This window comes from Gossypium hirsutum, chromosome A06 (assembly GCF_007990345.1).
Source record: "Gossypium hirsutum isolate 1008001.06 chromosome A06, Gossypium_hirsutum_v2.1, whole genome shotgun sequence".
NCBI classification, from domain to species: domain Eukaryota; kingdom Viridiplantae; phylum Streptophyta; class Magnoliopsida; order Malvales; family Malvaceae; genus Gossypium; species Gossypium hirsutum.
The window spans coordinates 54,044,884-54,057,758 of record NC_053429.1 but is presented as its reverse complement, the minus strand read 5'-3'; the positions used below and the strand labels follow the sequence as shown (position 1 = coordinate 54,057,758).

Genomic DNA, 12,875 nt, shown 5'->3' with positions numbered 1-12,875 from the left:
CTGTGGCAAAGCTTAACACTATTCGAGTACTCCTAAGTTTGGCTGTAAATTGCGATTGGAAATTACACCAACTTGATGTAAAAAACGCATTTCTTAATGGCAAGCTTGAGGAAGAAGTCTATATGCAATTGCCACCTGGCTCAAAGTCTATTGAAGGTAGCAACAAGGTTTGCAAGCTCAACAAGTCTCTATACGGGTTAAAACAATCACCCAGAGCTTGGTTCGAGAGGTTCACTAAAGTCATTCTTCAAAATGGCTACAAGCAGTCCCTTGCCGATCATACGCTTTTCATCAAGGTAACTTCTACAAATAAGAAAGCTATCCTAATTGTGTATGTGGATGACATCATTCTTACTGGTGATGATGAGGAAGAGATTAGCAATTTGAAGAAGTTGTTAAACAGGGAATTCGAAACCAAGGACTTGGGAAAGCTAAGGCATTTCCTAGGAATGGAGGTGGCAAGATCAAAAGAAGGACTTGTGATCAACCAGAGAAAGTATGTACTTGATTTACTCAAAGAAACTGGTTTTCTTGGCTGTAAGCCGGCTGATACACCAATGGAGGCAAACTTGAGATTCAATAAAGAAGATGAGTCCTTAGTAGACAGAGAGAAATTTCAAAGGTTAGTTGGGAAACTAGTCTACTTATCCTTGACAAGGCCAGATATAGCTTTTCCCGTAAATGTGATAAGTCAACACGACTAATCCTACTGAAGAGCATATGGCAGCAGCAAATAGAATTCTCAAGTACTTGAAGAAAGCTCTAGGACACGGCTTAATGTTTAAGAAGACACAAGACAGAACTGTTAAGATTTTTACAGACTCTAGTTGGGCTGGAGATCTCACTGAAAGAAGATCCACTGGTGGGTACTGCACTTTTGTTTGGGGTAACCTTACAACTTGGAGAAGTAAGAAACAATCTGTTGTTTCAAGAAGTAGTGCTGAAGCTGAATTTAGAGCACTAGCTTTGGGGATATGCGAAGGAATTTGGCTACTTAAATTACTAAAAGAACTTGGCACAAATCAGGAGGATCACTTTGAAGTTTTGTGTGATAATCAATCTGCCATTCAGATTGCCAAGAACCCAGTTCAACATGACCGAACAAAGCATGTTGAAATTGATAGGCATTTTATTGCTGATCAAGTCAACAAAAAGACAGCCACTCTTTCTTACATTCCTTCAGAAGGACAGATTGCAGACATTCTTACCAAGGCTTTGCCAAAACCTGTGTTCAATAAATTCCTATTCAAGCTGGGATTATACAATGTATATTCTCCAGCTTGAGGGGGAGTGTAGGAATATTCTGTAAATATTTTAGGAATATTTTGTAGATATTTTTTTTATTAAAATCCCTTATTTTAAGGGATCATATCTCCTATTTAGTATCTTTCCTAACTTAGAGTTTCCTAAAGTAGTGTCATAGGTTGTATATAAAAACTCTGATTTATGTTCTATTTAGTATAAAATACTCTGATTTCTACAGTTATTCTGTTGAGTTTGAGGAAATGTCTTAAGGCTTTACTAGAATAAATAAGCTGTTTAACCGGTTCAATTTCAGCACAAGTCATTTTGTTCATTGTATTGGAGATTTGTCCACTCCACACAAACAGTGTTTGGGCGTTTAAGATTCTTGCACTCATGTTTGCAAATAAATACTTTTCCTTTTATTCTTTTTCTGCAGCTCCTATCACTTAACAAGCTGTATTATACCTACAGATGTGCTTTCAATTCTTATACTGGCAAAAGTAAATGCTTCCTGAATTAATGAATAAAAATTTCATCTTAACTGTACATCAGTTTTAACTCAGAACTAACCATCTTAAATTTTCCAGGTAGCATGGCATTGTTCACAAGTTAGCTCTCTTCACCATTGGAGCATCTCTTTTGTGGGTTCCCTCACTTTCCTGTCTATTTAATTTTCCGTATTTCAAGAAATGTCCCTGGTTTCTATTTTCAGTGCTTTCAATATATTATTATTTGCTTCAAGTAATCAATCTTTGTTCATACGTGACTTGCACATGCTAGAGAGAAGATCTACACACTTATAGACATACAAATTACCTACATAACAAGGACAAACATTGGAGAATAGCACATGAACATAATTTCAATGCATATGATAAAAATAAAACAGAACTCCTTACATGGTAGTTCCCAAATTTCCTAAAAGGTCTCCGAAGCTTATATTTTGGACTCCTTTGGCTACTGCATCTTGGAAGACACCTAAAGACAGATGATCAAGGAGAGGCGATTATTACTAATTAGTTCAGAGAGGCAATCAATTTCTAAAAATACAGATCTTTGGAGCTCAGTCTCATCTAGAAATAGAAAGGAAACCTGTTAAAGCTTTTGTAACAGCCTCCTTTTCCGCAGTTGGTGGAAGAAGCCTGTAATTTAACCAAAACAAATAAGATTCCCAGTACGTACTGTTAGTTAATAATTAATCCAGGCATCGACATGTTGAATCAATATAATAATATTTTTTCAGATATAATTGGAAAACGTGAAAATTGCAGTACCCGAGAGTGACAAAGTCCTTAGACAGTGCATCAAAATCACGGTTTACAAGATGGAGACAAGCTTCAATAAATCCTTCTCTGAACTCTTGTTTAAATTCACCCATCATACCAAAATCTGGTCATTAAAGATATTAAAGGTTAATTCTGGACCTTTAGCAATTATTGATAGATGATAATGGTTCAGATGTTATTTATATGGGGTAAAAGAGTATAGCTAATAGGCAAATCCCCCATCCCCACACCCAAAGAGAGAGAGAGAAGTAGAAAAAAGAAAACTAATATATTGGATATTTAAATGTAGCAAGGTGATTGCTAACATCAATTAAAAAATCATTCCCATATTATTAGAAAATTTGTTTAGAATATATGGAATAAACAAATTTTAAATAACTAATTTAATGGACAGCCATCCCAACAAACTATCAACCTTCAAAAGTTACCCATCTCTATTTCTACATAGAGAGTGAAAAGCATTTATAAAACGACAACATGATCAATATATAATGAAATCATCCTAACTTTAAAATTAGGAAAATTTTAAAAGATAACAAAAAAAATGTTAATCTAAATGTGAAGCAAAAGTAATTAAAACTAAAAACAGAATCCTTAAACTGACTATAATTAACCAAAAATTTATCCATATTCAAGAGGAATACCAATATATGCCAATTTCCCATCATATGTACGAAAAAGGTTTCCTGGGTGAGGATCAGCATGATAGAACCCATTCTCTAAAAGTTGATTGAATGAGCAGTAAACTCCTACCTAAGCAGCATCACGGAAAAGATATTCAAAAGTCATTAAGCCACAACACAAACAACAGAATTATTGACATTAATTGCTAAATAATAAAACAATAGCAAATAGCTTTAAAAATGACCTCAACTAGGTATAGATCCTTTACTTCAGACAACTTTTGCCCCTAAAATTAAAATAAAAGACAATCAGCACAACATCAAGTAAATACACAAGAAGTGTTATCGCACTTCTAAGAGATATAATGGTCACTTTAATGAGGTAGAGCATGTTATTCTATGAATCCAGAAAAAAGTATGCCTGAAATATGATGTAGTTACTCATAGTTGGACAAAGAAAAGAATGGGAGTCATGCACAATGAAACTTTTCTTATTCAAGGAACACTAATTTTGCCAATCCAAATAGAAAGAATAAGAGACAGGGAGGGAGATTTAGGCTCATTTCAATAAAGTATAAGCAGAATGAATATGCATTTATTAATTGATTGATGTGGAAGAAATATCTCAAACAAGATGCAAGGCTTAATAGAATCCTGCTCTAGATTCTCCATAAAAGGTGACCAAAAACAATATAGAACACTTAAAATGGGTGGCATGTCCATGTCCTTTTTCATGTTGAGGAGGAAGAAATAGGCGAAAAAGTTGTTTACTAACATTGCAAATAACTTTTGTTTATAATATACAAAACATAAGATACTACTATTCATGCAGCAAAAGAATAATTCAAAGCATTCTTTTCATTTTTCAGTAATAAATTTGTGATTCTCACTTCTTTAGTTCAAAAACAGACTATACAGACAATACCTCCACCCATTCCATAACAAGGACTCTGCGAGTTGTGTGCTCCATGTTTATGTTTGGAACAAAAACATCTTTTATACCACCATATAGACGTCTGCTTAAGAAAAACACAATAGTGGTTAGCAGCTTAGAGCATTAAGTAACCTTTAAAAAAATAAAAAAGGAAAAATTAGTTAAATAAAGTAATGACGAAGAAATAGATTGAAGATTAACATTCTTAACAAGATAAAAGACATACAGTAAGAACTCCCAATTGAAAGATACAGTGAAACCAAATGACAAGTCATGAAAAATATATAATAATGAGTCTTTTAAAACTCTAACGTATCGGTATTGTTTGTTTAAGGACATTATGAACTCACCCACTGCCTATCAGCTTCAAGAGAACCACAAGTACATGAAGCTCACTACAGTAGATGACAGGTGTGCCTAGTGGAAAGAAAGTACTAACATAATGAAGCAAACCCATATGTAAAAGAAACACCTGAGTTGACCAAAATGATAGTTTTCCAATAAAAGTTTACCAAGGTGAGAGCAGTAAGAAGCCACTAGATTGCATGCTTAAGTATTGAAGACATTGTTGAACCAGCAAACATGAACAAAGGTTGCAGATTGCTGAGAGAAAGGGGGGAAGGGAGAGAGAGATGACATCAAAGAAGAAAAAAAATGGAAAGTGAAGAATTGAGTGGAAGAAATTTTTTCTTCTCTTTTTTCTTTCTATTTTCTATATATCCAGCAGTGTGTTACACCATAATACTTGTAAGAAAAGATTATACAAAAGACTAGAAACTAAAACCTAAACTTAAGGGGTTTATCTCCTAAATTAAAGGGATCCTAATCTCAAGTGATATTAATTACCTACGATTATAGATTATAAAAGATCTCTTCTAATCTCTACCCTTCCCCTCAAGTTGGAGCATAGATATCTATCATGCTTAACTTGCTAATTAAAGACTCAAAAGAAGGCTTCAATAATCCTTTGGTAAGGATATCCACAACTTCTTGTGAAGTTGGAATAAAAAGGTAAGCAAATCATCCCAGCTTCAATCTTTTCTTGGATAAAGTGTTAGTCAATCTCAACATGCTTTGTTCTGTCATGTTGAACTAGATTATGGGCAATACTAATCGCAGCCTTGTTATCACAATAGAGCTTTATAGGCATGGCTGTATATTTCTTCAATTCTTCCAATATCTTCTTTAGCCACATTATTTCACAAATACCATGAGCCATAGATCAATATTCTGCTTCAACACTACTACGAGCTACAAAATTTTGTTTTTTGCTTCTACAAGTCACTAAAATTCCCCAAACAAAATGTACAGTAGCCTGAGGTGGACCTTCTATCTGAAATTGAACCTAACCAGTCTGCGTCTGTGTAAAATTCAATGCCTCGCTACTCATTTTTCCCAAAAAAATAACCCTTTTCCAAGAGAACTTTTTAGATATCTCAATATACGATAAACTGCCTCAAGGGGCTCTTTGTGTGGTGAGTGCATTAATTGACTCACTAAACTTACAGTGAATGCAATGTCTGGCCAAGTATGAGATAAGTAAATGAGTTTTCCTACTAATAATTGATATTCCAAACTTTAGATTACCATTGATTGGTGTTATGCTGGTTTGCATTGCATCATTCCAGTTTCTTTAAGCATGTCATCCACATATTTTTTCTATGAAACCATCAAACCTCTTTTTGAACGAGCTATCTTCATGCCCAAAAAAATATCTCAAGTTTCCTAAGTCCTTAATCTCAAATTCAGATGCCAATTTTTTGCTTCAACAGTTTCAATTATGCTTCGTCATCTCGTGTGAGGATGATATCATCAACATATACAATCAGAATAGCAATCTTCCCCTCACTCGAGTGCTTTATAAACATAGTATGATCAGCTTGCCCTTGAGAATACCCCTGTTTTCTAATGAGCAGGGTAAATCTCTTGAACCATGCTCTAGGTGACTTATTTAAACCATACAAAGACCCCTTTAATTTGCACACCTTTGCTCAGAATTCTTTTTCAAACCCTGACGATGAATCCATATAAACTTCCTCATTTAGAACCCCATTAAGGAATGCATTTTTCAAGTCTAGCTGCTGAAGAGGCCAGTTAAGATTCACTGCAATTGAAAGAACTCTGACAGTATTCAACTTGGCTACTGGTGCAAAAGCCTCTTGGTAGTCAATCCCAAAGGTTTGTGTCAAACCTTTAGTGACCAACCTCACTTTGTATCTTTCAATCGACCCATCTGATTTGAACTTGATTGTAAATACCCATTTGCATCCAACCATCTTCTTCCCCTTTGATAACTCTACAATTTTCCATGTGTTATAATTTACACGAGCTTTAATCTCTTCTCGAATAGCCTCTCTCCATTCCAGAACCTTTGGAGCATCTTGTATATCCTTAGAGATCTCAACAATAGTTAATTGTGAGATAAAAGCAAAAAAACAGGTGACAAATTTTTGTAAGAAACAAAATTAGACGAAGGATATTTAACACAACTCCTCACTCCTTTCCTTTCGGAAATAAGGAAATCAAGATCTCAACAATAGTTAATTGTGAGATAAAAGCAGAAAAACAGGTGACAAATTTATGTAAGAAACAAAATTAGACGAAGGATATTTAACACAACTCCTCACTCCTTTCCTTTTGGAAATAAGGAAATCAAGATCAGATTCAAAATTAGATTCAGGAATATTTGACACAGTAACTAGTGGATCATTATAAGAATTATCTGACACTTGATTATGAATAATCTGGGATGTAGAGTCTTGGCAGTGTTGAGTAAGGTCAGTCTCATTTCTTTGACTTCGATTCCTCCATGAATAAACAAGTAATTCCTTGGTGTTTGTTTGAACATTGCTCTCATTCTTATTAATGTTATGAGATGTATCTAAAAGATCTTTATCTAAGCTTGAACCATTTAAATCATTTGATCACATATTTATTTGAATTTTTGTCTCAATAAGCTTTTCAAGAGAATTAGAATCTTCCACCAAGAATTTTGAATCTTCATTATAAGTCCCCCCTTGAAGATGAGATCTAAAGAAAAGTTGGGATTCAAAGAAGGTAACATCCGTTAAACAAGCATTCTTTTTGTTTGTGGATCATATACAAAAACATATTTTTGAGCCCCAAGGTGTAGCTTCACATAGTTTTGATCACGAATATGAACAAAGGCACTACACCCAAAGACCCTCAAAGGTAAACCACTTTTTATCCTAAACATAGGGTATGATAAGGTAAGTTTCTGTCAAAAGAGCCTCTCCCCAGAGGTACTTTGGTGCATTAGAAGTAACAAGTAATGCCCTAGTAACCTCTAAAATATGTTTACTTTTTTTCTCTCAGCTATCTCATTTTGCTGAGGAGTGTTGGGACATGTGCTTTGGTGGATGATACCTTTTTCATTGAAAATATCTCCTAGTATTTCATCGAAATACTCTCTACCATTATCACTTCGAAAAATCTGATTTTTTTTCCTTAAAATTGTGTCTCAACCATTTCATAAAAGGTTCTAAACACTTCCTCCACCTCAAATTTTTCCCTTAATAGATAAACCCAACTAACCCGTGTGTAATCATCAATAAAACTCTCAAACCATTTCCAAACAAGGCTGATGTGCTATATGGTCCCCAAATATCGCTATGAATCATTAAAAAAGGTTTTGATGCTTGGTAAGGCCTAGATGGAAAAGAAGAGCGATGGTGCTTAGCTAATTCACAAAATTCACACTTGAAAGAAGATGTAATTTTATTCAAAAATAAACTTGGAACCAATTGTTTTAAATAATAAAAACTTAGATGTCCTAACCTATAGTGCAATATCATAACATTATTGAAAATCAAACTAGTGTTCAAACAAACACTTGAAACTAGTTGTTCAGATTTGGTTCCATCTTCTAGGAAATAAAGACCTTCGCTTTCTCTAGCAATGAGAATCATCTTCCCAGAGACTATTTCCTGAAACTTACAATAAGACGAGTTAAATATAACACGACGATGTAAGGTGCTTATGATCTTGCTGATAGAAAAAAGATTACAAGAACATTTGGGAACAATAAGAACATCACATAAAATGAAGGAAGGGGAGAGTTTAATGGTTCCTATTCCAGGAACTGTCGAGAATGAACCATCAGCAATACGGATCTTTCTGGTTCTTGCACAAGGTGTGTAAGTTGAAAAAAATTGGGAGCAACTTGTCATGTGATCAGTTGCACCAGAATTGATGATCCAAGAGCAATCAGGCTTATATTCGCTGAGGAAAACCGAAGCAACGTTACCTAATTGAGCAAAAGAGCCAGAGAAAGTTGGTTTGTTTTGGAGATTCACAACTTGAAATTGCGGAGATAGGAGAAGTCTATACAGGTGTTCTAACTCTCCTTCGTAAAGGGAGGTGCCTCCTGAGTAGATTGTTGCTCCTGTTCTGCACCTGCTGCTCGGAAGGCTCGGCTGTCAATGCCTGGAGCAGATCTGTCTTCAGCATGTTCCAGCAGGTTTCACATGTATGCCATGGTTCTTTACAATGGTCACACAATGGCCATTTTTTCCTATCATTTTCAAAGTCATTTCTCATTGTAGCCAGTGCAGAATTTTCAATGGCAGATTTGCGATCAGGGTCAAGTTTTAACATGACTTTTCTCCTAAATTCTTCTCTTCTAATTTCAGACAAGGCTTCTCTAATAGAAGGTAACAGCTTTTTTCCAAGGATTCTAGCTCTCACTTCATCAAAATCTCGATTTAACCCAGCTAAAAAACGATAGACTCTATCATTTCTTCTTCTTTCATGAATCTTACACTATCTGAAGAACAATGTTATTCATCATTATAATAATGGTCTAGCTCTTGCCATAGTGACACCATTTCATTGAAATATTCTGTAACTTCTCTGTCTCCTCATCTAGCCCTCCATAACTTGGTTTTTAATTCATATATTTGAGAAAAATTGTCAACATCTGAATAGGTTTCTCTCTCAGCTTCCCATACATCTTTTGTAATAGGAAGAAAAAGATAAGGTTTACCAATTGAAGGTTCCATAGAGTTCAATAAGCCAGCAATGATCATAAAATTCTCGAACTGCCATATGCCTAGCCGTTTGTCATCTTCTTCTGGTTTCTTCATATCCCCTGTCAGACACCCAAGCTTACCCCTTCCATCAATGGCCAACTTCACAAATTGCGCCCGCTCCAAGTACTTTTTTTTTCCGTTTAGCTTATGAGGGGTCAGCTGCAATGAATCATGAAACAAATCTCCACCAAGACTCACAGTGCTCTCTGTTGTTGCTGTTGGTCTGCTACTTCCAAAAATGACTGATTCAACCATAAACAGTGGGGAATCTTATTCCAGCTCTAATGCCATGAAGAATTGAGTGGAAGAAATTATTTTCTATATATCCAGCAGTATGTTGCACATAGTACTTATAGAAAAGATTATACAAAAGAATAGAAACTAAATATTAAACTTAAGGGGTTTGTCTCCTAAATTAAAGGGATCCTAATCTCAAGGGATATTGATTACATAAGGTCAAAGATTACATAAGATTTCTTCTTATCTCTACAAAAAGCATCAGATCAAGGAATTAAGCTCCAGAAATAAAGGTAAATGATGTATCATTGATCATGCATACCACCTTTTTTTATATTTGGATCGTCCAGCTGGAATAAAGTAATGATTTATGTAGATCATGTACCACGAGGAGGGAGGCAGGGAGGGAGGGAGAGATGGCATCAAAGAAGAAAAAAATTGGAAAGCATCATATCAAGGAATTAAGCTCCAGAAATAAAGGTACATGCTGTATCATTGATCATGCATATGAACCACCATCTTACATATTTCGATCATCCAGCTGAAATAAAGTAAAGATTTATGTACCACAAGGACAGAGGGCATAAGCAAAAACACGCATTTTTTATCAATAGGCAAGGTTTTGGGCTAAAGATTTTTCCTGTCCTGTTAAGTTCTTGCAGTCCTTCTAGTCAATTAAGTTTTAGTCCCCAAATAAATATAGGAAAAGGGAAGAAAGGGCAGTTGACTAAACAAAAATGACTTTTGATCTGCATTTACTGATGTAAAGGTTAATAAAGCGGATGAACCATAACCATGTGACTAATGTAATTATATAATATATATAATTATATAGATCATTACAGCCAACAAAGTTCAATGGATATAATATGACACGCTCAACTAAGAATGCAGAAAACATAGCATAATGAGAGCTCAATTGTCATACATTTAGCCAGTCAAAATTTCCAGGTCATGAGATAAGGCACACCTTTTACAACGCTCTTACCTAAACTTGAGTCCATTATCAGCCTCTTTCCTATAGTCCATCTCCTGCATACAATGTGATTCGCCCGTATTCAATATGAAGTTCTAAGCATATTCTGGAAGAAGCAAAATAACATTTCAGATAGTTTGGGATAAAGACTTAGATAGACAAATTTTATAACAATTTAAAATTTTTGTCTACCACAAAAGATATTTTACTATACGTTTTATAAATAAAAGGGCAATCTATTATAATGAACATGGTAAAGGAAGATAAAAGAATGCTCACGAAGAAAAAGACGTAAGAAAGATTTTGAGCTAGCTACTTAAGATCAATTTTGAAAAGATTTCATGGGTTGAGATACAAATATTCCACTGTACAGTTATAAAGATGAGAATTTATCATCACAATTAACTGTTTTCACCAAAGACTTCCATTTCATGCACTTGCATAATATTTTTATATCAGGTTCTACTATCATTAAGTCTCTGAAGAATGACAATTAGTAAGACATATTTTCACAATCCAAGATGCACTGGTTAAAGAACTGTAGAACTCTTTTAGCTTCTCTTTATCAATTCATCCAAGTTAAAACCAACTCAAAATAGGTGGAAAGGCACACCATATGCATAAGCCCAAAATATACCCTCAAATTAAAATTGTCGGATGATAACACAACTTAACAACCCTCCTCAAATGAACAACTAACAGAAATGGACACACACACACACAAAAAAAAAAACGATTGATGAACAATGTTGGCGCCAATAAGATAACAAGTCAGGGCCTCCAACCTAAAACAAATGGTAACAGTGTAAAAGGAGAAAAGACCTACTTTGAATCCAAAAACCTGATGTAAGATAAATCAATTTTTTCTAGTATATTTATCATAGCTTTTTGATAAGTTAAAAGGAAACATTCAAGTTCATCAAGAAGGAAAATCATGTTATAACATGGAATATTCAAAGATGAAAATTAGACAAATTAAACATCTATTCATCCACTTACTTGTAAACTGAGAAACTCAAATAATTCTAGAGTGATCAAGTCCTTGATAATTTTTCCTAAAATCTTTGTATGCGTTCCTCTCGGATGGATTAATAAATTGAGAGCAAATTCAAAAAGCATAGTTGAAAATCACTTGATCTTACCCTTTGAAACAGCTTTGATTTCAATCATTCGAGCAAGCTCAGGCCTTAAAGCATTAACACCTAGGCTAAACTTAAACATCTAATGGTCTATAACGTTTTAACAGGTCCCTATTCAAAGCAAGATGCCCTTGCATTAGAAGACATCAATAGACATCGTTTGCAACTACATAAAAGAAGTTTAGAAGCTGTTTCCGCATTTTAATAGATAGAGTTAAAGCACGTAAAGGGAGAAGGAAATGAGTATATACCCGAAAAAGACTCGAAGCCCACTCATCAATGACTGCCTAAATATGGGGCATATTTCTTGGTTAATACCAGTCAATGAATAATAAGCAGAAATATATAGTTAAACTAGATGGGCTAGATCCAGAAACATATTTGCAGGGAAATAAACTCTACTCAAGTGAAGAGCAATGCAAACCCAAAATTACCTGAAGATCAGTATTAAATTTACCAGCTTTCTTAACCACCCCAGCTAGAAAGCGCAGGATTAATATGTCCAAGGAAATTGCAGCTTGAACACCAGGCCTCTGAACTTTGACAGCAACAACCTGTCCACTACGGCGAAGCCTAGCTTGATATACCTACTTGAGAGAGAGCACTGAATGTTGGGTTTAGTTTTCTACGAAAATTCCAAAAACACTAGGAAAGAAAGCACTCATGGATAGGTAAGCTGAGAATATAACTGGATACAACCTGTCCAAGGGATGCAGCAGCAACTGGCTCTGGCGAAATCTCAGAGAAAAGCTCATCTATTTGTAAACCAAGTTCTTTTTCTATAGTATCAAGTGCAACTTCAGTAGAAAATGGAGTTATTCGATCTTGCAACAATGAGAGTTCATCTAAATATGATGGTTGTATCAGATCCTACATAAAAGCATCTTGAAAGGTTCTTATATTGGAAATGAATACAGCACATTATGTATTATATGATGCAGAGCAGTATGAGCATTAAGGAAGCCCTATATGAAGCACACAGTTGACTTCAGAATGTTGCTGCAAAGGCTTAAAACAGATCGAAAGTGATTACCGACCCATCAACATCAAATCCTACACGTAGAGCTACAGGAATGTGTGATCTAATTTTCAAGCACAATGTCTAAGCCAGATACCAGCAATACTGATTCTGAAACTTGATGTTTCTGTAGAATGATCTTTGTTTGGAATGGCCAAGGCCACAAACTTTGGGAATGCCTTCCATTACCCTATCCTAGACATACCTAAATTGATAGTGACACAAATAAAAAGAAGATCAAGGAAAACCAGAGTTAGAGAGTACAGAATGGCAGTAAAACATATTGCAACAAGAAAATAAGTCAATAAATCAGCCTCCATGTTAAAATACCAACCCATCAATTTACATTACATGTACTGCTAGTTG

At 34.9% G+C, this 12,875-nt stretch overlaps 1 protein-coding gene across 11 annotated transcripts in view; it reads right to left on the bottom strand.

Moving 5' to 3' along the window:
• Positions 1-12,875, bottom strand: part of LOC107962945 (uncharacterized aarF domain-containing protein kinase At1g71810, chloroplastic) — a 37,465-nt gene that overhangs the window by 21,978 nt on the left and 2,612 nt on the right. For 5 of the 11 annotated variants that reach the window (XM_016899515.2, XM_016899520.2, XM_041115560.1 and 2 more), the window contains 10 exons: positions 12,191-12,361; positions 11,926-12,078; positions 11,743-11,778; positions 10,365-10,408; positions 4,080-4,170; positions 3,400-3,441; positions 3,176-3,284; positions 2,520-2,634; positions 2,338-2,387; positions 2,145-2,223 (listed from right to left, as the gene is read on the bottom strand). In XM_016899515.2, the coding sequence (XP_016755004.1) occupies positions 2,145-2,223; positions 2,338-2,387; positions 2,520-2,634; positions 3,176-3,284; positions 3,400-3,441; positions 4,080-4,170; positions 10,365-10,408; positions 11,743-11,778; positions 11,926-12,078; positions 12,191-12,361 (890 nt within the window). The remainder of the gene's footprint in view (positions 1-2,144; positions 2,224-2,337; positions 2,388-2,519; positions 2,635-3,175; positions 3,285-3,399; positions 3,442-4,079; positions 4,171-10,364; positions 10,409-11,742; positions 11,779-11,925; positions 12,079-12,190; positions 12,362-12,875) is intronic. The other 6 variants (XM_016899518.2, XM_041115562.1, XM_041115559.1 and 3 more) reach the window with 3 other exon arrangements.